A 23937-nucleotide genomic window follows, 5' to 3' on the forward strand; every position below is an offset into this window, starting at 1 on the left:
CACAAGCCACAACTACTGAGCCCACGAGCCACAGCTGCTGAGGCCTGCGTGCCTAGAGCCCGCGCTCGGCAACAAGAGAAGCCACGACAATGAGAAGCCTGTGCACTGAAACGAAGAGTAGCCCCCGCTTGCCACAACTAGAGAAAGCCCACACGCAGCAACAAAAACCCAATGCAGGCAAAAATTAATTAATTAATTAAATGTTTTTTAAAAATTAAAAAAAGCAGTCTGATAATGTAGTCTGTAAAATGGGGATAATAATAGTACCTACCTCATAAGATTGTGATGTTTAAACGAGAAAATGCATGTACCTTGCTTAGTACAGTGTTCAAATACATAGAAAATAATAAATTATATGCATACGATAAATTTTACAAATTTATTTATACTGCTTTTTTCCAAAAGGATTTGTGGCAACAAGTGTGCTATTTTTCTCTTTGCTTCTACAGATCCCAATATATAGTACCTTTTCCTTCCCTGCCTCTGATATGTATGGTGCATTCCCTGGCTGCATTGCAGGACAGACTCCAGAACAACTTGTTCACACCTCATCAAAGGAGGTTGATTTCTCCTCTCCTGGGAGGTGAGTGATTTCTTTATGATAGAAGGAAATGGGGTCAAGAGTGGAAGTGTGCAAACTAGCTTGTCATTTCTCTCTTTCCTTTATTAGAGGAAGAAATGAGAGACAGGGAAAGACAATTGACCTTCTTTCATAACCCCTGGGAACCCCAAGATCCTATGAAAAGAGTTTTTATAAGATAGAAACTAGGGACTTCCCTGGTGGTCCAGTGGTTAAGAATCTGCCTTCCAATGCAGGGGACACAGGCTCGATCCGTGGTCGGGGAACTAAGATCCCACGTGCTGCAGAGCAACTGAGCCTGCACGCCAAAACTAGAGAGCCTGCGTGCCGCAATGAAAGATCCCGCATGCTGCAAATAAGACCCATCACAGCCAAAAATAAATAAATAAATATTTTTTTAGGGAAAAAAAAAAGGGAAGTTTTACTGCTATCAAAAGGGTAGCTTCGGGCTTCCATGGTGGCGCAGTGGTTGAGAGTCCGCCTGCCAATGCAGGGTACACGGGTTCGTGCCCCGGTCCAGGAAGATCCCACATGCCGCAGAGCAGCTGGGCCCATGAGCCATGGCCACTGAGCCTGCACGTCCGGAGCCTGTGCTCCGCAACGGGAGAGGCCACAACAGTGAGAGGCCCGCGTACCGCAAAAAAAAAAAAAAAAAGGGTAGCTTCAGTGCAAGGGACTCTTTTCTCTTTTCCTCAGAGGCCTTAACCTTCATCCGTAAAATCAGTCATCAGCTGTGTGAGAAACATATCATGACCCTTCCCCTCCCAAACCTACATGCCAGGTTATTTTGTGAAAAGCAGTTGGCCCACCCTTTTCACCTAGCCAACTGTGGATATGCAAATGGATATCAGGACTAGAGCATATTCCATCCTGTCAAAGGGTAGAATCTAAGACTAAGATTGCTTCTTTCCACCCCATTCCCCTCAGGCCCTAGTGTCATTTGGCATTCCCCTGCCTCCATCAGTCTTTTCCTTGTCTCTCTCTCTACCTCAGGGAGAAGGCAAGGGATCTTATACAAGCCACTCCTACAGCAGCAGTTACTGAGTAGACCCTTTATTCCAAGAAAGATACTCTAATACTGCTTAGCCACTCAAAGACCCATTTCAGTGCTATGTAGCTTTCCTACCACATGAAGAGAGCCTCTGCCCTCTGCATGAAGGGATCCCATGTGTATGTGAAATCCTAGATCCCAATATCTATTTTATAGGTGTTACGTTGACCATAGCCAATCAGTGAGACAATCAAAGGAATATCAGAATAATTATGCTGAGAGAATAATTATGCTGAGAGAGACAAGCTAGACAAAGAGTACATTGTATATGATTCCATTTATATAAAATTCTAGAAAATGTGTACTAATCTATAGTGACAGAAAGAAAATCAGTGGTTGCCTAGGGATAAGGCAGGATGAATGGAGCGGGAAAGAGGGAGGAATTACAAAGGACAGGAGGAAACTTTTAGGGGTGATGGATATGTTCATTATCTTAATGTGTGTGGTAATGGTTTCCTTAGAGGTACATATATGTTAAAATACATATTGTACACTTTAAATATGTGAAGTTTATTATATACCAGTTATACTTTAATAAAGCAGTGGTTCTCAAACATTTCCACTTCAGAACCCCCTTATACTCTTAAAAATTATTGATGACCTCAAAGAGGTTTGTTTCTGTAGGTTATAGCTATCAGTTTTTACCATATTAGAAATTTAAATGGGGACACTTTTTAATTTCTTACAATTTTTTTAAATTTTTATTTTTATTGAAGTATAGTTGATTTACAATATCATGTTAGTTTCAGGTGTACAGCACAGTAATTCAGTGATTTTATATATATATATATATGTATATTCCTTTTCAGATTCTTTTCCCTTATAGGTTATTACAAAATATTGAGTATAGTTCCCTGTGCTATACAGTAGGTCCCTGTTGGTTATCTTTTTTTTTTTAATTTTTTCGGCCGTGCTGTGCAGCATGCAAGATCTGTCTCCCAACCAGGAATCAAACCTGTGCCCCCTGCATTGGAAGCACAGAGTCCTAACTGCTGGACCACCAGGGAATTCCCAGTGATCTGTTTTATATATAGTAGTGTGTATATGTTAATCCCAACCTTCTAATTTATCCCTCCCTGCAACACACCCCCAAACTGAGAAACTTTTAAAATATAATATACAAAATCAGTTGTGTTTCTGTACATCAGCAATGAATAATCCAAAAAGAAATTGAAAAGATGATTCCATTTACAATAGCATCAAAAAGAATAAAATACTTAAGAATAAATTTAACCAAAAAAGTACAGAACGTTTTCTCTGAAAACTATAAACCATTGTTGAAATAAATTAAAGACGTTATAAATAAATGGAAAGATATCCCATGTTCATGGATTGGAAGACTTAATATTGTTAAGATCAGTTCCCCAAATTGATCTGTAGATTCAACATACTCCCTATAACACAGTCCCTGCTGGATTCCTTATGGAAATGGGCAAGCTAGTCCTAAAATTCATATGGAAATTTAAGGGACACAGAATAGGCAAAACAATCTTGAAAAGGAAGAAAAACATTCCCAATTTCAAAACTTACTACAAAGCTACAGTAAACAATACAGCACTGGTATAAGGATAGAAATAAAGATCAATAGAATAGAATTGAGAATCCAGAAATAAACCCATGTGCCAAGGATGCCAAGATGTCAAACGTGCCAAGCTGGTTTAATAATAAGAATAGTCTTTTTTCAAGAAATGTGTTGGAACAACTGGATATCCACAAGCAGAAGACTGAAGTGGGACCCCCTTCCTCAGACCATATACAAAACTAACTCCAAATGGGTCCTATATCTAAATATAAGAGCTAAAACTATAAAAACTCTTAGAAGAAAACATAGTAAATTTTTATAACCTTCGATTAGGCAATGATTCCTTAGATATGACACCAGAAGTAGAAGCAACAAAGGAAAATATAAATTGGATTCATCAAAATTTAAAACTTTCCTTCTACAAACGATACCAAGAAAGTGAAAAGACAACCCACAGAATGTGAGAAAATATTTGCAAATCACAGATCTGATAAGAGACTTGTATCCAGAATATATAAAGAGTTCTTACAACTTAATAATATAAAGCAAATAACTCAATTAAAAATAAGCAAATGGGCTTCCCTGGTGGCGCAGTGGTTGAGAGTCCGCCTGCCGATGCAGGGGACACGGGTTTGTGCCCCGTTCCGGGAAGACCCCACATGCCGCAGAGCCACTAGGCCTGTGAGCCATGGCCGCTGAGCCTGCGTGTCCGGAGCCTGTGCTCCGCAACAGGAGAGGCCACAGCGGGGAGAGGCCCGCGTACCACAAAAAAAAAAAAAAAGCAAATGGGGCTTCCCTGGTGGCAGAGTGGTTGAGAGTCCGCCTGCCAATGCAGGGGACGCGGGTTCGTGCCCCGGTCCGGGAAGATCCCACATGCTGCGGAGCGGCTGGACCTGTGAGCCATGGCCACTGAGCCTGCGCGTCCAGAGCCTGTGCTCCGCAACGGGAGAGGCCACAACAGTGAGAGGCCCGCGTACCGCAAAAAAATAAAAAAAAATGATCTGAATAGATATATCTCTAAAGAAGATATACAAATGGCCAATAAGCACATGAAAGGTGTTTGATGTCATTAGCCATCAGGGAAATATAAATGAAAACTATAATGACATACCATTTCACATCCACTAGGATGGCTGTAATCAAAAAGACAAATTATCACAAGTATTGGGGAGGATATGGAGAAATTGGAATCCTCATACATGGCTTGTGGGAATGTAGAATGGTGCAGCTGTTTTGAAAAACAGTCTGGCAGTTCCTTAAAAGGTTAAACATAGAGTAACCATATGATCCAGTACTTTCACTCCTATATATATACCCAAGAGAAATGAAAACATATGTCCACACAAAAACTTGTACATGATTGTTTGTAGCAGCATTATTCCTAATAACCAAAAAATAGAAACAACCCAAATGTCTATCAACTGATAAGTAGATAAACAAAATGTGATATATCTATACAATGGAAAATTATTCAGCCATGAAAAGGAATGAAGTACTGATATATGCTACCACATAGATTAAGCTTGAAAACATTATGCTAAATGGAAGAAGCTAGTCACAAAACATCACATATGTATGATCCCATTAATATAAAATATCTGGAATAGGCAAATCTGTAGAGACAGGAAGTGGATTAGCAGTTGCGTAGGGCTGGGAGGTTTGGGTGGAGGGTCAGGGGAGAGGAGGAAGTATGGAGTAATGGCTGTTAGGGGTAGGATTTCTTTTTAGAGTGATGAAAATATTCTAAAATTGATTGTGCTGATGGTTGCACAGCTCTGAATATATTAAAATCCATTGAATTGTACACTTTAAATGGGTGAATTCTTTGGTATGTGAATTATATCTCAATGAAGCTGTTATTTAAAAAGAAGAAGGGACTTTCCTGATGGTCCAGTGGTTAAGAATCAGCCTTCCAATGCAGGGGACGCAGGTTTGATCCCTGGTTGGAGAACTAAGATCCCACATGCCGCGGGACAATTGAGCCCGCACACCACGACTAGAGAGCCCATGTGCCACAACTACAGAGCCCATGCACTCTGGAGCCCACACGCGCCACAGCTAAAAAGAAGCCTGTGCACCGCAATGAAGAGCCCGTGTGCCACAACGAAAGATCCCACGTGCCACAACTAAGACCCAACTAAGCCAAAAATAAATTAATTAATTTTTAAATAAATAAATATTAATTAATTAATTAATTAAAAACAAAAAGAAGATGATTATTGCTGGGATCAAGTTCTTGAATACCATGCTAAGGAACTTGAAATTTGTTCTAAAGATAAAAAAAGAGAAGCCAAAGCTAGAAAGGAATGATAGTAATTGAATAGGTTAGTATATGTTGAATGCTTAGAACAGTGCTTGGCACGTAATAAGGACTCCATAAATGTTGTTATTGTTATTTCAGTTCTGTGTTTTTAAAAAATCACTGAGGCTATAATGTAGAGAATTTATAAAAGGGGAATGAATAAGACTGAAGACAGAATTTTCAGGAGATGATTATAATCCAAGCAATTGAGTCGATGAAGCCAGAACTGTGGTAGTGGGGATGGATTTGCGGTACCATGTCAGGAGGGTGATTTGTTTGTTGTCACGAATTTATTGTTTGTTTTCTCATTGGTTGGGAATTTATTTTGCCCCCATTTATTCCTGATAGAAGCAGTACCACAAGAAGCAAGGCATCACGCCATGAAGAGCATGTGCAGAACATCCGCCGATTCCATGAATCCCTGCAGCAGGGAGAGGCAATCTTGCCAAGTGATGACAAACTGACCACATCACCCTTTTCCTCCCATACTTCCATTCTGACTTCCCTCAGGTGAGGCTCTCTGCTGAGTAAAGACACAGGGAACCATAGTGGAGCGCAGGGTGAAGGGGCAAAGGCAACCTGCAGTACTGCTTTCTATCAGCTACCACCGCTCCGGGATGTTTAGCAAGGGCTTTCGTGTATGTTAGCTTCGAAGTGGACCTGGAGCCTCACAGGATTCCTCACAGATGAATCTGTCTCAGCTTGGGGCCTTCCAGTCCTTCAGGGGGCTATATTTCTGGTCCATCTATAAATATAGAAACTTTAGATTGGTCATCAAACTTAATAATAACCACCCTCACATCTACTGTACAATTTATGAAGCCTGATCCTGCCTGCTGTCTCACTGTCTTTATCCTCACAGCCACTGGATTCTTCCAGACCAGCATCTGTCCTGTTAATGCTTCCCTATCTCTTTCTTAGTTTAGTCAGCATCTAAGCCAGAAAAGCACTGTGAGAATTGAAAGGACCATTAGAGATCATTTGGATCAGCCCCTGGATTACCTAGTAAGAAGTGTGGTGCAATGGAAAGGACTTGGCTCCAGAGTCAGATAGACTTGATTTCCAATCCTGGCTCTGCCATTCCCAGCAGAGGAGACAGCCATGTTGCCATTATAATTATAACCATGTATGATAAGAGTTCCAGTTTTCTGGCCAAGGATACATGGAGGAATGAGTAAGATAAGGTACATGGAAAGATATAAAGAAGTCACATTTGAACTGGTCTTTAAAGGAACAAGTCAACAAATATGAAGGGCATTCTGTGCAGAAAAAAAATGTGTTAAGGCCAGGAGCATGAAACAATAAGCCCAGTTTGGGGAGATACCAGCAGTGCAGTTAGGGTGAGGCTGAGCATAAGATGTAGGGAGCAGGGCAAGCTGTGTGGGAGTCAGTTCTTGAAGGGCCTTGAATGTCAGGCCAAGAGTTTGCACTTTTTCAACAGTGATTCTCAAATGGAAAGTGATGGGGTCGGGAGGAAGAGAATGTGTAAAGTTTGAGGAAACAAATATAAAAAAGGATTTTATTTTTTGAAAAAACTAATCTATTATTTGATTTCATAAAACAAGCTCAGAATGAAAGATTGGCAAATCTTTTTTGGTGGGACATGGGTTAGAAAGGACTGAGCAGTCATGCTATAGACTGGGAAATTGCTCAAACTTATAAGAAAGTAATATGTTCAGATTCTCATTCTAGGAAGATGCTGGAGATTGGAGGCTAAGTAAAACCATCAACAGTGTGGCTGCATTTTATTGGTCCATTCAATTGACATACTTTAGCACCCACTGAGGAAGGAGAGAAAGAAACTCTCCTTCACCCTAGAGCAGTTTCTCTCAGCCTCAGCACTGTTGACATTGGGGCCAGATATTTTGCCTGTGGGGGCCTGTCCTGTGCATCGTAGGATATTTAGCAGCATCCCTGGTCTCTATCCACTAAATATTAGTAGCACCCCTCTCCCAGCTGTGACAACCAAAAATGTCTCCATACATTGCCGAATATCCCCTTGGAGCTAAAACCATCAGGCTAAAAACCACTGCCCTGGAGGAGTGGTTCTCAAAATTTAGTGTGTGTCAGAATCACATGAAGAGCTTATTAAAACAGTTATTGCTGGGACCTACCCATACAGTTCTTGATTCAGTAGGTCTAGGATAGGGCCTGAGAATTTGCATTTCTGACAACTTCTCAGGTGAGGCTGATGCTGCCAGTCCTAGAGCCAGGTTTTGAGAACCACTGCCATAGACAAATTCTCTACGAAACAGAGATGAAACAAGATAATGTCAATTTTGCATTACTTCCTTGGGTTCATGGAGCCCTAAAGCAGTGTTTCATTTGAGTCACAGCAATCCTGTGAGGCCTGCAGGGCAAGTATTACCAAACTTTTCCCACAAATGAGGAATTTGCAGCTAGGTGTTAATAGGTTCTATACCCAGAACCTCTGACAAGGCTATTTGGGTTTGCATATTTTCTAAAGTTTCACCAAGTTGACATTTGTCTGCATGTTCCTGCTACAGGTATTTATCTATGTGGCATAAACCCAGATATAGACACCTAAGTAAATCCACTATGATTTGATAGAGTTGTGGCTTCTAGTGATAGAATAAGCATCAGCTTTGTCCTCTCATTTAATTTACGTTTGACTCTAAGATATGCAGACTGTTCTTAACAAAAGGATAGAAAGACTTTCTGTTTACTTCACAGTTATTTAGTGTCTGCGTTGTGCAAGTTGTGCCAGGCACACTGAGTATACTAGAGAAATAGAGAAGTTTGAGATGTTATCTTCTATTAGCAGACGCGCATGGCCTAGTTAGGGAAACTAAACTAACACATAATGAGAAAACTAAGGGAAAATCTAAGGCAGAAGGTTAGATGCCAAGAGTGAAGAAGTTTAAGGGAGAGGTGGCCTAATGACTTGGGGCAATGGACTTTGAAAAGGAGAGATACGAGCTGCACCCCTGAATAGGACAGGGACAGAGCCGGGAGCAGCTTGAACTCGGGTTCTAGCCTGCAGGGGTGTGAGGCAGAAATGAACCCAGTTGGGACAGAGCCCATGTACTGCAATGGAAAAAGCATAAGTCTTGGAGTTCCAATTTCTGAGTAGCTGCATGCTACTTCTTACCCTAGACAAATCACTTAAATTCTCTGACCCTCACATTCCTTATTTGTAAAACAGTAATTACTGATCTCATCTGGTTGGATGAGAATTAAACAAGGTAATGTGTTTGAAAGCATAAAACGTAAAATCCTATGCAAGTGAAGGTGGTAATAGTTGGTGTGATTTCTCCTCGGAGTAGTAAGAATGAATGGGCCCCAATTAAAGGCTTTTGAATAGAAGATTTTTGTAAAGCCCATTTATTCATGTCTATTTATCCATTCAGCATTCATTCATTTTGTGCCAAGCACTGTGCTGGGTGCAGTAGATATAAAGGAACCAGCATAGAGTTCACATCACATCAAGGGAAATTGATGTGAAACAAACAAATGATATGGTTGAAGAGTACAGAAAGACTAGAGCACAGAGGAGCGGCCCTTAAACCAACTTAGAGAGTCAGGGAAGGCTTGCTGGAAGAGGTCACTTGCTTGAAGGTCACTTGCTTGAACCATTCCATCAGGAATGGTTAAAAGGTAGCAGAGGTCAGTGCTAGTCCAGAGTAAGGGGAAGTGAGGACTGGAATGATGATAAGAATGGTTCCCTATAAGGAGGTAGGACTTGCTGGACATCAGAAGAGGAATCCCATTAGCCAGATAGAGGGGGAAAATGTTGTCCCCGGCAGTGGGATTGTAGTCAGAGAGGTGAAGGATGAATTGGTGGATTGGAGAGAGAGGGGCCCTGCTGTTAATAGACCAAGTGAGAGATGCTAAGGTCCTAGCTCAAGCAATGGAAGGTCAGGGGAACATAAAAGATGCTCATAATCCCAGTGAATGACCCTTTTTTCTTCTCCCCTTCTTCTTTTGCAGGAGGAATCTGAGTGAGCTAGATCAGATCCAGCAGTACTTCAGCCAGAAGCTCACCAAGCCTTTACTTCCCCTCAGTCCTCAGACCCATACTGCCATCTCGCAGTGCCAAGAGAGTCAGGGGGACCATCTTCGGCCAGGAGCCAGCAGCCTAGACCCCGAAAGCCATTGCATCCTGGAGAAATCCAATAACCTGGTGTTGCAAGTCAGCTCGTTAATCACGGGTATGGCTCAGGGCCGCTCTTGTTGAGGAGTTATGGTCATGGGTACTTATTCAAAAAGCATTTGAATGTGTGCCTTCAGACAAGTCTTTATGGCAAATAGAGACCAACAGCTTTCACCATCTTTCTTACTTACTTATTTACTGTCTTCCTTTTGCAAGGAGAGACGTAGTAGCGTGGCACTGGGACATGTGCAATGGAAAGAACATGGGACTGAGAGGCAGGGGACCCAAGTCGAGTCCTTGGTGGGTTTGTGGCACGGACTTAACTGTTTGACTCTGAGCATACCCTTTCCCTTCTTGAGCTTCAGTTTCCCCAACCAGAAAAAGGGGAATGGATTAGATGAGTTCTTCAGTGGCAGTTCGTGAACTCGTGCCACTCTATTTTCAGAAAAACTCAGCTACAAACATATTTCAGATTTTAATTCTCAGAGGCCAGAAGACTACACTTTTAGCAAGCACCCCAGATGATTCTAGGTGTTGGTGGTCCATAGTCTACCCTTTGAAAAGCCCCCTTAAGTGGTGGTTCTCACTTTGACTGTATTGATATCATTCAGGGAGATTTTTTTTTTTCTTGGCCACACCGCGATCTTAGCTCCCCGACCAGGGATTGAACCCGGGCCCTCAGCAGTGAAAGCACAGAGTCCTAACCACTGGACTGCCAGGGAATTCCCGGGATCATTTTTCTCAAGCAGAATGTGTAGATTCTACACAGGGATGAATAAGTTCAGTTTTTTCTCTTTAAAGGGAAAGCAAGCCACCATGGTTGATATTAGACACAAACCTTCCTGCCCTCTTCTCCCAGATACCTAACCTTTTGGTAGCCAGGACCACAGAAGTGTACTCTGTGTTTGGCTTCCACTTACTGTTTATTGAGCACCAACCGTGCCAGGCATTACTGTGTCACTAGTTCTGGCAGGATACAGTGGTGGACAAGACAGGCATTGTCTGTGCTTTCATCAAGCATGCATTCTATAGTCAACCAAAGAAGCTGCCCCCCAGAAAGAAAGCATAAGAGCAAAACAGAGGGAGGCTTGTCTGGGGTGGAGGTGAGAGTGGATAAGGAGAATCCCTTTAAAGGTCATATTAAAAGAGGAGAGTGAGGAGAATCAAAGGCTTGAAGCCGAAGGGCCTTGAAGGCAAGCTTAGTAGTTTAATCTTTATCCTGGAAGAAAAAGGGGAGTTCTAAGCAAGGGGATGACGGAAGGAGAACTGATTTTCACAAGGAGAGGATGAATTTTGAAAGGAGTTACTGAATGCCTATATATGTGCTACACAATGTATGCCCATTTATCTCATATATTTTTCACCATAACGCTGTGAAAAAGGTGGTGTTTTATCACATTTTAAAGATAAACAGACTCAGGATAGTTTGCTCGTAACCACAAAATTGACAAGTGACAGTAGAGATTTGAACCCAAGCCTGACTGGCTCCAAAGCCTGTGCTCTTTCCAGCACACCATGCCGCCTCCATTTTCTTCACAAATCTCCACAGCCTTATCATTTGGTTCATGGGTATTTCTTTGCTTTTATTTTCCAAATAAAATAGTTCTAATAGCTGTCATCAAATAGGTAAATAAGTGGATTCTCATTTTGGTTTTTAATATAGGTAATTACTGAAGTAAATGGAAGCATGAACATTCCTACCAGGACTCCCAGCTCCCAAGAATTCCTGAGCATGAGCAGATAGTCTCTGAAAGTGTTTCCACAGACGTAACCACAGCTATAAATGATTTTGGTCCTCTGATATTAGAATAAAATGCTAGAAATTGTACCACCTTGAATATAGTTTCACTGACTCTTGGGGGCAAATTAACTATTATCTTTAAGGTTTGTTCAAAGGTCTGATTGCAAGACTACATCTGAAACTAGAAGCTAATGTGGGAAAGTTGAGTGGTCTGGGGCCCTACCTTGTCGTAAGAGTGATATCTGTTACTGTTTAGATCTGCAGACTATCACCCGGAACTCCCAAGGATCTTTGCGTTCTCACCAAGCGAGGAGTAGAAGCAGAGAAGTCACCACCCTCCCAGATGCTCAGGACATAGCCACACAAGAACGAAGCACAACTCCAGACCTGCCATTGGCAAGAGCTCCAGATGAGGGCAGAAACTCCCCACCTCCCTCTACTCTTGAAGAGACTTCAGGTGGAAGAGGAATGCTTCACGAGGCCCTGGGGCACACGGTACCCACCACAAGAATGCAGAGCAGTGAGGACACCAGGGCAGGCCTGGCCTACAGTGATGAGGACTATGAAGAAGACATCATTGAGCCCAGGGCCCTCAATGAGGTCACCACCGTGACAGACAAAACTAGCCCTTGGTCCAGTTTCATGTCAGATGCAAGTGAGATCATCAGCCCTCAGCCTGATGAGGGGCAGAGGGAAGGCCCCTCTTGTCCTTCAGAGCCTTTCCCCAGAGAGGAGCTCAAGGTCAGAAGTAGCTTTCTGTCCAGCCCGGAAAGGACTGTTAACCCCCACTTGCATAGGCAGGGCTCTCCTAGCCAAAGTATTGTTCCTTGTGAGGACATGGCCTGTAAGGCCAGGATTGGAGAGCCTGCCTCAGCAGGCCCTCAGCTCAGCTCCCATGTGACACTCTCAGGAGCCCAACAGAGCAAAACCTGTGTTGGGTGGCACTCACCAAAGGCAGGCCAGGACCAGGAGCCCAAGCCAGAGGCCCAGGCTGAGAAGGAAGTGGCCTCTGATGAGCTAAGTGACTCTGCTGATAGCTCCGAGAAGCTCCCTCTACACCCAGCCTCCCAGAGCAGAAGGGAAAACCATAAGCAGCCACCCATCAACTGCCCTGACATCAGGCAGAAGCAGCAGACATCTGGGTCAGAGGTGTCCACGAAGCAGAGCATCCTTCTGTATCCTTTGGTGTTTCCCCCAGGTAGCCCCTTAAGCCATCTCTAGGCATTTTGGGTGCCGGTGCTTAGGCCAGCTGCATGAGCGTGAGCAGTGTCCCCCCTCATAGAATGCACTCAGGGGCATGGGGAACCCCTTCCTGCTGAAGACTCACCTGTACTGATCAGGTGCTACGATTCTACCATTATCATCAGGCCTCTGAAGTATAATGCTTCGTACTGGGTTTAGATGTTGGTAGTACATTCATTAGCCTATCCTAGCCTGATTTATCTGATTAATCTCTGGGTATTTTACACCTGAAGGCAAAGTTCTGCATCTAAGGAATGAGACCATTAATCTCAGTTGAAATTTCAGGGGAGGGTATAGAGAAAGAAGAGTCCTACCACGGATTGAGCATTTACCGTGTGCCAGGCACTTTACGTACATTTTGCATTCGGCCACACAGATCTTTAAAGTTGGTATCATTTCTATTTTGCATGTAATGAAATGGAGACTCAGAGTTTTAGTGACTTGCCTAATTAACTTTTTTTAAGGGCAAGTGATGGGTCCAAGGGGAGGGGAAAGTGGGCACTGTTGAAATGGTCTTACCCAAGCCCCCCCAGGATGGCAGTGTTGATGGGGAGAGGGGCATCTGACATTCCCCCTCTTCCTCCTTTGAAATGCAGATGGGCATGTTATGGGGAAAGGAAACCACTTGGGACCATCAGTAGCCCTCACATCTGTAGCCTAACCAGCTGATCACATCAGCTCACCTGATATCCCAACAATAAGCAGGGGTTATTGCAGGGCTGGTGGGTGAAGCAGGCTGCCTTTGTAGTGCTTTGCAGTCCTTTCTCCACTAGAAATCAGGGGGCCTGACTTCGACCATTCGGACCCAGCTCTTACTGCTTGTGTAACATCAAGCGTATAGTTTAACCTTTCTGAGGCTCGATTTCTTCACCTATAAGATGGAGGTAATAATCCCTTACCCACCAGACTGTACATTCCCAAGGAGGTCAAGGACCTTGTCTTTCTCCATGTCCCCAGACATGACACACAGAAAGGATCAGTAAATATAGATTGAAATGAGCTATCAGTTTCACAGGATTCTTGAGAAAATCAAATGAGTGGGAACATTTGTACGTACCACACAGATGTGATTCTTGATGCAAGGCAGAGAGAAACCTGAGGGTAGGGGGTATGGGCTCAGGAGAGGCTTAAAGCGTGAAATGGCTAGAGGCTGAGCACTGAAAGCAGAGTGCCTCGGTGTTCTTTCCTGGCCTCATTCTTCCTGGCTTCTGATGTTTCTGCCTCTGCAGTCGATTTAGTTGTGCTCAGAATTTATGGTCAGTGGAGGAGCAGTCACATGTGCCAGGTCCTAAGGGCACTGCTTTAATTCGGGCCTTCCCGACTACTCATTCTTTCAAAAAGTGAGTATTGCCAGGCCCGGTGCTGTGTAATGACGACAGAGATTTGAATCAGACCTTACCTCGAGAAGTTCCCGTTACGAGGTAGGAGACAGGTAATGACAGTAACAGTAAATAGGCAGTGATAAATAGCCTTTATTGTTCTAAGGCATGGACAAAATGCTAGGGAACAAGAGGTGGAAGCTGCCATAACTCTGGAGGTATCCCAGAAAGAGAGACAGTAGAGCTGGACCTCAAAGATGAATAGCCATTCTGTAGGCAGGGACAAGAACGTTCTAGTCACAGCGAACTGTGTGCGCAGAGGCGTAGCCACTTGAAGGAGCCTAGCCTGTGGGCAGAAGTCACTGTGGTTAGAGCCCCCAGATAAGAGGGATGGTGAGGGGTGAAGCTGGGCTGGATCTGAAGGGGCCTTTTATATCTGGCTAAGGTACTTGGACTCTGTCTTGTTAGCAGATTAAACTTCAGTTTCCTTATCTTTAAATAAATAAGTAATAACAGTAGTTTTCTTGTGGGGTTGTTGTGAAAATTGAATTAACAATGTAAACTACCTAGCATAGTGCCTGGTGCGTAAATAGTGTTCAGTAAATGTTAAGCAAGCAAATGATTGGTCAGATTTACATATTAGAAAATTCTCCCAGTGCCTTGTAGAGGCTGGATTAGGTCAGTGGAGACCAGAAGCAAGGAGACCAGGTAGGAAACTTGCAGTAATAATGAAAGATGAAGAAAGTCTGACCTAAAGCATAGACTGTTTTATGATGAGGAAAAGGAGGAGGGATCTGAGAGGATTAGATAGGGGCAGGGTGAGAAAGAGGAAAATAGAAGTATGACTGAGAGATTTCTGTCACAAGTTAGGTCATTTACTAGGTAGGAAATAGCAAATGAAGGCAGACAGTTTGGAGGGAAGAGGCAGATTTCTATTTTGCACATGTGCCTGTGAGACGTCCAGGAGGAAATGCAGGCCCGGAGTTCAGGATGAGATCAGCTATAAAGGTAGATATCTCTGGAAACAGACAAGAACAGCAAGGAGACAGGGAAAGGGAGAGCCACACACACAAGACAGAGCCCTGAGGATCACCAGTACATGAGGGCAGGGGGAGCAGACGCGCCCATGGCGGAGGTGGAGGAGGGCCGGCGAGAGAGATGGGAGCGGCAGGGTTTCGGGGAGTGGTGGTCAGCACCCTGATGCTTAAGACAAGTCCAGCACAATGTGGACTGACATGTATTCACTGGCTTTAGCATTAGGAGGACAGTGCAGAGGTGGGGATGGAAAGCAGATTTCAGTAGGTGTGAGGGAACCAGTGGTGACTTTTCCCCCTCAACTGGGGAGACAGGAAGGGCTGACATTTACTGAGTACATGCTATGTGTCAGGCACCATTCTAAGCACTTTGTATATATAATGTCATTTAATTCTCAAAACAAAAGGTACAATTATTATATCCATCTTACAGGAGAAGGAACAGGCACAAAGTGTGAACTTTTGTGAAGGTACCATCTAATAAGTGACAGAGGTTACTGTTGGAGCAAGACCCTTAGAAAGACAGGTGGTGCCGGGCTGAGCAGGGGAGCTTGGTGTTTCAGCACACCCTGGGCACCTCACAGCCAAGCTGACTGTCAGGCTGAGTCCTCAGCAGTCAGAGCGTGACAGCAAATAGGTCCTACCTCACCGGGGCCTCTGAGGAAGGCTGAGGTCAAAGGGCTCCTTCCCTTCAGGATCTCCAACTCCATCCCCACCTCTCTGTAGAAAAATCAGGGACTTGAGCCAAAGCAGGAAATGATGCATTTCATTCATTCAGTAGATATTTATTGAACATTTATTGTGTCTCGGGTACTATGCTAGGTGACAGGAATATAGTGTGAAAGAGAGCTCATCTTTGCCCTCCTCGAGTTCGAAGTCTAGCATGGAAGAACAGTGATAGACCAATTTGCATCAGAACGATACTTCGCTTATTGAACAGAAACAAATAGACCATCAAAATAGTCCCCTCCTAAACTGAATCATTGCTTTGACTGAACAAATTTGTGGAACACTGTGTTCTCAACACAGTACTGGGTACCTCCAGAGGATATGGAGAAGTGCAAGATACAGCACCCGACTTCTAGGGCTCATGTCCAGGTGGTGGATCAGCTGTGCCTACTTATACAGAGCCCTCGTTTCTGGATGTGAGCACTGAACACCCAGGAGGACAGGCCCTCCTTCAATGCCAGGCAGCACCTTCTAGCCTAAGATGCTGCCCTGGAGCCACCTTCCCACCCCTACCCTGTCAGGTTTTGGCCAGCAGGCCCTCGGCAAGTATCACCCAGTGCTTGCTACCTGCCAGCCTCATGGGGCTCTAGGGAAGTAGTGAGGTGACTGAAGGAAATACACCGCCTCTGCCTTTGAGAAGCTTAGGGAATATTGGGGAAAACAAATTGAGAGTCATATCAGACTAAATAAGCATTAGCCGGGCTTCCCTGTGGTTAAGAATCAGTGGTTAAGAATCCACCTGCCAATGCAGGGGACACAGGTTCGCGCCCTGGTCCGGGAAGATCCCACATGCTGCGGAGCAACTAAGCTGGTGCACCACAACTACTGAGCCTGCGCTCTAGAGCCCGTGAGCCACAACTACTGAGCCTGCCTACCACAACTACTGAAGCCTGTGTGCCTAGAGCCCGTGCTCCACGCCAGAGAAGCCACCACAATGAGAAACCCGCTCACCGCAACGCAGAGTAGCCCCCGCTCTCCGCAACTAGAGAAAGCCCATGCGCAGCAACGAAAACCCAACGTAGCCAAAAAAAAAAAATTAAAAAAAAAAAGCATTAGCCTGTGTTTCAGACTGGGCACTAGACTAGGAAAGGAGGGGTCACTGTGGCTGAGATTTAGAGGAGGGTTCCGGGAGGAGGCGGGATCTGAAGTGACCCATAAAGTATAGACCAATTTGTTAGGAGTTGCAGAGCCTTCCAGGCAGAGGGAACCACTTGAGCAAAGGATTCATGGGCAGGAATAAGTTGGAGGGAAACAAAGGGTTGGTAGAGGTCAGAGGAGATGCTTGTCTGGGGAAGATTTCTAGGTATTTGTGTCCCTTAACTACCTTTATAGCCCAGAGCCCATTGTGGTGCCCAACTTCTTTTTACCTCCCCAGCAGTTGGAGGCCTCCCTGCGGATGCTCTCTCTCTCTACAGCTTTGCCACCACCAGCCACAGCAGATCAGGTAAGAGGACACCTGGCCGACCTCCTGTTTCCTATAGAGTCATCATCTCTTTCATGAAAGCATACAGAATGCAGAGTGGCCCCGGCCATGCTCCTGGAAAGGCAGCAGCAGTGGTCACTCTCCAAGCTTGTGCTGATCGTATCCTGTGGGCCCAGCAGTGGGAGGAGCTCGGGAAAAGTGAGGAAGAGCAAATGTGTTAAGAGCAAGGGCATCGTCAGCTGAGATGACAGGTAGAAGAAATAGCACAGAAGTGTAAAAACAGGACTCAGCTAAGAAACACATACTGAGTGCTGTGGGAGCTCCAGCTAAGCAAAGATGGGTTTGAATGGAGGAAGCTTCAAACAGGAGGTCCCACCTCGGGAGACCGTGGCACATGAGTAAGGTCTGGATGAAGAGAGTAACAGAGTGTTAGACCTATTTGTTGTTTACAGAATACCTCATAACTATTTGTCATGCAGCTGAGTTAGGTGGTTGGAACCTTGGTGCAAATCCTAGCTGTGCTCTCTTCTGCCTTGACACAGCACCGGACCTTTCTCGCAGGTGGCACGGAAATAATATCTGCTTCTCTAATCATTCAGCATATATTTACTGAGTACCTGTGCTGTATCAGGCATTGTGCTAGGTGCTGAGCATGCAGTAGTAAATAAGGCAAATTCCCTGTCTTAACGGAGTACAAACAGTAAACAAAAAATATTTACAAATTGTGATGAGTCCTAGATGCTCTGAGAAAGAACAGGCTTTCCCTGAGGAGGCAGCGTTTAAGCTGAAAACGATGATCATAGTGGTGCTTGCCAGGTACCCAGCACTGTTTGAAGCACTTTAGGTTAACTCCTTTAATTCAGCAACCTGATGAAGTACATACTTTTATCCCTATTTTAAGATGAGAAAACTGAGGCACAAAGCGATTAAGTAACTTGCCTCACACACGTAGTTAAGTGGTAGAACCAGAATTAGAACCCAAGCAGTCTGGTTTCAAAATCTGTGTTTCTAACTACTGTGCTGTACTGAGGAGGAGACACAAAGCCCCTGCCTCATGGAGCTTTTATTTTATTTTTAATTCTCCTTTTTATTATTTGGGCACGCAGTTTATAAGAGTAAGTGAAATCTTGGAGTAAATTTCTATTGGTTGTGCAGTTGCGATGGTTAGGCTCATCTCATCTCACCAACAGTCCAATGAAGACTTTTTTTCTTTTTATTTAATTTTTATCTTAGATTGAAGTATTGTTGATTTAAAATGTTAGTTTCAGGTGTACAGCAAACTGATTCAGTAATACATATACACATATCCATATTTTTTCAGATTCTTTTCCCATATATGTTATTATAGAATATTGAGTAGGGTTCCCTGTGCTATACAGTAGATCCTTATTGATTATCCATTTTGGGTTTTTTTTTTAATATTTATTTGGCTGTGCCTGGTCTTAGTTGTAGCACACAGGATCTTCGTTGCTGCGTGCAGGATCTTTTAGTTGAGGCATGTGGGATCTTTAGTTGCGGCATGTGAGATCTTTAGTTGCGGCATGTGAACTCTTAGTTGTGGCATGTGGGATCTAGTTCCCTGACCAGGGATTGAATCTGGGACCCCTGCATTGGGAGCACAGAGTCTTAGCCACTGGATCACCAGGGAAGTCCCGATTATCCATTTTATATATAGTAGCGTGTGTATGTTAATCCCAAACTCCTAATTTACCCCTCCCCCTGCCACCTTTCCTCTTTGGGAACCATAAATTTGTTTTTGAAGTCTGTGAATCTAATTCTGTTTTATAAATAACTTCATTTGTATTGGTTTTTTTAGATTCCACATGTAAGTGAAATCATATGATCTTTGTCTGAGTTACTTCACTTAGTATGATAATCTCTAGGTCCATCCATGTTGCTGCAAATGGCATTATTTCACTCTTTTTTATGGCTGAGTGATATTCCACTGTATATATGTACCACATCTTCTTTATCCATTCCTCTGTTGATAGACGTTTAGGTTGCTTCCATGTCTTGGCTACTGTAAGTAGTGCTGCAATATATATATATATATATATATATATATATATATATATATATTGCAGCACTAGTTACAGTTGCACTATATATTGATATATATCTCCAGAGAAAACCATAATCCGAAAGGATACATGCAACCCAATGTTCATTGCAGCACTACTTACATATACACACACACACACACACACACACACACACACACACACACACACACACACTCCAGGAGTGGGATTACTGGTAGTTCTATTTTTAGTTTTTTAAGGAGCCTCCATACTGTTCTCCATAGTGGCTGTACCAATTTACATTCCCACCAACATACATTCCCACCAACAGTGTAGGAGTGTTCCCTTTTCTCTACACCCTCGCCAGCATTTGTTGTTTGTAGTCTTTTTGATGATGGCCATCCTGACCGCTGTAAGGTTGATATCTCATTGTGGCTTTGATTTGCATTTCTCTAATAATTAGCCACGTTGAGCATCTTTTCATGTGCTTTTTGGCCATCTGTATGTGTTCTTTGGAGAAATGTCTATTTAGATCTTCTGCCCATTTTTTGATTGGGTTGTTTGGTTTTTTTGATGTTGAGCTGCATGAGCTGTTTGTATATTTTGGATATTAATCCCTTGTCGGTCACTTCATTTGCAAATATTTTCTCCCATTTTGTGGGTTGTCTTTTCGTTTTGTTTATGGTTTCCTTTGCTGTGCAAAAGCTTTTAAGTTTAATTAGGTCCCATTTGTTTATTTTTGTTTTTATTTTCATTACTCTAGGAGGTGGATTGTGGAGCTTTGAAAAAAACAATTTGAGAGAATAATACATGCTATGAGCAAAATGTATTAGCTTATTTGTTAATTATAATAGCCAACCCCTATGTAATGCTTACCGTGCACTAGACATTATTCTAAGCATTTTACATGTGTAAACTGATTTAATTCTCCCAAGAATCCAATAAGAGGGGTACTATTGTTATCCCCATTTAATAGATGAGAAAACTGAGGTTCCCATACAGAACTTCCCATACAGACTTACAAGGTATTATAGTTTCTATTCTGTAGAAACTGACACACATAAAGGTTAAGTAGGTTGTCACCTACCCAGGGTCTCCCAACCAGTATGACTCCAAACTCTGTGCTTTCCGCTGCACCACTTTAAAATCATGACACTTGGCTTACGGTATATTTTTCTAACTAATTTGCCTTCTTTATATAGGTTTCATTTTGCAGTTAACGTTTAAACATTTTTTAATGCTCTTCCAGGGCCTACTTTGATGACAGATGGGGTCAGTCCAGAAGTATCCTGGGAGCCTAGGGGTATAGTCCTAAAGAGAAGCCATAAGATGTCTAGTTCTTTTACTGGTTTCCTTCCCCACTTCTCCCCCAGCTTCCCCAGCATCATTTTGAGGACACCTCATTTCTTTGGCACATTGATAAGTGTAAATTCCCACACATCTCAGTTTTTATCAAATTTGTATTCCTGTCCTAGAGGAGGAGAGGTGCCAGTCCCCACCAGAAGCTCTGCTTTTCCGTGGCCTTATTTCTACTCTGGTTCAGGTCACCAGTTCCTTCTACTCTGCATCTTCCCTTGCATGCCCCATGTATTCACGTCAGCACTTATGCTAGGGTAGCAGGGCTGTGTCCAGCACCAAGCACAAGCTTTTGAACAAGACATCTATGATATGAAATACTGAATCTGCGACGTGGCTAAGTGATCTTGGACAAGTGACTTGACCTTTCTGAGTCTTGGTTTTTTTTAAAGTAACATCAGGCTAATAGAATTCTTACCTAATAAGAGGATGACAAGAATTACCCTAGAGGAAAAACACAGACACTGTTAGTTTCCTTTCCCTCTTCCCCTCCCAGCCAAGTGGGTGAAATGTGAGTGAGATGTGCCTTGTAGGAAGGGAGGTCTGTGAGTCACTGTGTCTGAGCTGTCAGCTCTCAACTGCCAAATGGAACTGCTGTTCCTGCTTTTGTGCAGTTCCTGCTTTTGTGTTTCTGCCTTCATGATGTGCCAGCTCCTGGGGGGACTTATTATCTTTGATCTATTAAACATAAGATACAAAGGGTGGGAGAGGGATGTAATAATGTTTACTTCAGTTAAAGGGCAAGTCTAGTTTTGAGAAGATAAAGTCTCATACACTTTGTAGCCTTTTCTCTTTCTTGCCCACAGCAAAACTCCATTGTTTGTCTGCTGCTCTCAGGAACAGCTCCCTCTTCAGGATTTTATTCGGGGTCCTAGTTAGGGTAGACAGTCATCACAGTTCACCCGAGCTGTCTCATTTTCAGCATTGAAAGTCCCACGATCCAGGAAACATCAGGGTGTTCGTCGTCCTCACTGGTGATGAGCCTTTCTCACTACTTGATGGGTTTGTAGCAGCACGTTTTCTGCAACTTATGCTCTTGGCTTCATTCCTTCTTCACATCCTGGTCTCAGTTTATTACCATTTCCTTTCAGCATGAAGAACTTCCTTTAGAATTTCATGTAGTGCAGACCTACTGGGAGCTGATGCTCTCAGCTTCAATTGGCTGAAATGTATTTTGCCTTCATTTTTCAAAGATACTTTTTCACTGGATATAGAATTCTAACTTGAATTGTGTTTGTTTTAGCATTTTATTTATTCATTCATTCATTCATTCATTCATTTTTAATTTTGGGCACGCCATGCAGCTTGTGGGATCTTAGTTCCCCGACCAGGGATTGAACCCTGGCCCTCAGCAATGAAAGCTCCACATCCTAACTACTGGACGGCCAGGGTATTACCTGTTTTAGCATTTTAGAACTATCACTCCACATTCTACTGACCTCCATTGTTTCTGATGAGAAGCAGCTATCATCCTTATTGTTGTTGCCCGGAATGTTATGTGACCTTTGTTCTTTGGCTACTTTTAAGATTTTTTTCTTTGGTTTTCAACAGTTTGACTACAATGTTCACAGTTGCAGAGGCTGGGAATAGGATGGGGGAGGAAGAGCACATAGGTCTATTCAACAGTATTAACAATGCTTTAGTTCTTAGGTTGGGTTGTGGGTTTATTGATGTTCATTTTTATCATGCTTCATAATTTAAATATGTTAGTATTCTTTGGTATATTACACCATGAAATCACAAAATCGTATGTAATTTAAATTGTAAGAATGATTGAATGGTGACAAAATGGAGACACCAAGTCCTTCCATAGATTTGGCTGTGAATATGGATCAGAAGTATAGGATAGCGGGTGGGGTAGCATCTGAGATAAGGTAAGTTATTTTGGTTTTTTGTTTTGTTTTTTTTTTTATTTGGGAAAGGCTTCAGCTTTTTCTGTACAGCAGTGCAGTGACCAGTAGAGAAAAGAAGAAGGGGAAGATGCAGGAGAGGGAGAGAATAGAAAGTCTAGTCCCTGGATCCAGAGCACATGTGGAGATATTAGCCTGTTGAGAAGAAAAAGAAAACTCACCCTATAGCATACAAGCATACAGGCAGACAGAGAAGATGGGTGCTAAAGCAGATAGGATTAGATTTGGTGATAGAGTTTCCCATTTGATGGAAGCTTCTATTTTCTCGTATGTCCATTTATTTATTTATTTATTTTGGCCATGCCATTTGGCATTCGATATCCTAGTTGCCCGACCAGGGATCGAACCCACACCCCTGGCATTGGAAGCACAGAGTCCTAACCGCTGGACTGCCAGGGAAGTCCCTGTTTTCTCTTCTGTCTTCTATTTGTGGTTATGTTTCAGGCACAGCCAACAGCTCAAAGTAAGAGGTGGGCAGGGGAGGGCAGGAGCCTTGTCCTGTACCCCCAACTTGAGGATTCCATCTATTTTGCCTCTTCCTAAGGCTCTGAAGGCTGAAGAGGAGCATTTTGAGAGGCTGACTCTTCTCACCCAGTGTCCTGGGACAGCTATACTTAGGTCACCTGGCTCCACCACAAGATCTAAGGGAAGGCCTAATCCTTCAACCACACTGAAAAATGCACCTGAACCCAGGAACCTCCCAGACAGTCTCCATTTCTAGCATTTGTGAAACAGGTGTTTTCCCCTTTTCCCCACAGTATAGTGGATACAGTTCTCTGTGTGAACTTCGTCAAGTCTTCTGATTTTTCTGAGTCTGTGTCATCTGTCAGATGAGGTGATCAGGCCTCAAAGCATGGTTGCACTGAAGAGCACCAGGTGTCACACAGATAGGGTGTAGAGGCCAGCTCTCAGCCCCCCTTCCTCATGACTGTTTCATCTTCTGGTTGTCACCTCTTCAAGAAGCAAAGGAGGGAGGAGGATGGCGGGTCTAGCAGGACCATCGAACAGCCATCCAGTGGCACCTTTGAAATTCCTTATGAATCAGTCAGGTTCTGCTGCCTCTGCTTTCTCTTTCCTCTTTGTGATAAAGTAACTCTTCAATGGGACAGCTCCCTAGTTTTATGTAGTTAATTCTGATTCTGTTTGCTTAGCTGCCAGGGGCAAACTAGTTTTATCAACTTCTCTAAAAGGGGAGGTCGAGGATGAGATAGCACTAATGTACATGTTGTTTTCCCCAGACTTCTGTCTTCTGCTCTTGTAGATGTTTCTTTGGGGAAATTTCAACCACTTCAGTTATTTCAGTTATTATTACAGTTCGATGACTCTCAAATCCTTATCTTCAGTCCAGACTTCTCTGCCATGCTGCAGACACACATGGATCCACCTACATCCTAGAAGTCTTTACTTGATGTTATGAACAATTCAGCACATCCAGACCTTGAGCTTGTCATCTTCCTTTGCACACCCCCTCTACCGCCAGCGTTCCTTATCTCAGTAAACACGACCACGGTCATGTAGTTACCACTGCCAGAGCATGTGTGTCGTCTTCCCCTCCTCCTACACTTTTATCCCCCACAACCCACCATCACCAAG

The 23937-nt window shown here is 43.4% G+C and overlaps 1 protein-coding gene across 1 annotated transcript in view; it reads left to right on the plus strand.

The window, feature by feature from the left end:
* C2CD3 (C2 domain containing 3 centriole elongation regulator) overlaps nt 1-23937 on the plus strand; it is a 127279-nt gene that overhangs the window by 95207 nt on the left and 8135 nt on the right. Inside the window, exons 28-32 of the mRNA XM_082845335.1 lie at nt 450-583; nt 5804-5965; nt 9407-9627; nt 11567-12485; nt 16967-17078. Of these exons, the coding sequence (XP_082701461.1) occupies nt 450-583; nt 5804-5965; nt 9407-9627; nt 11567-12485; nt 16967-17078 (1548 nt within the window). The remainder of the gene's footprint in view (nt 1-449; nt 584-5803; nt 5966-9406; nt 9628-11566; nt 12486-16966; nt 17079-23937) is intronic.

The sequence above is a fragment of the Leucopleurus acutus genome (genome assembly GCF_964270905.1).
Source record: "Leucopleurus acutus genome assembly, chromosome: 8".
Classification (NCBI taxonomy): domain Eukaryota; kingdom Metazoa; phylum Chordata; class Mammalia; order Artiodactyla; family Delphinidae; genus Leucopleurus; species Leucopleurus acutus.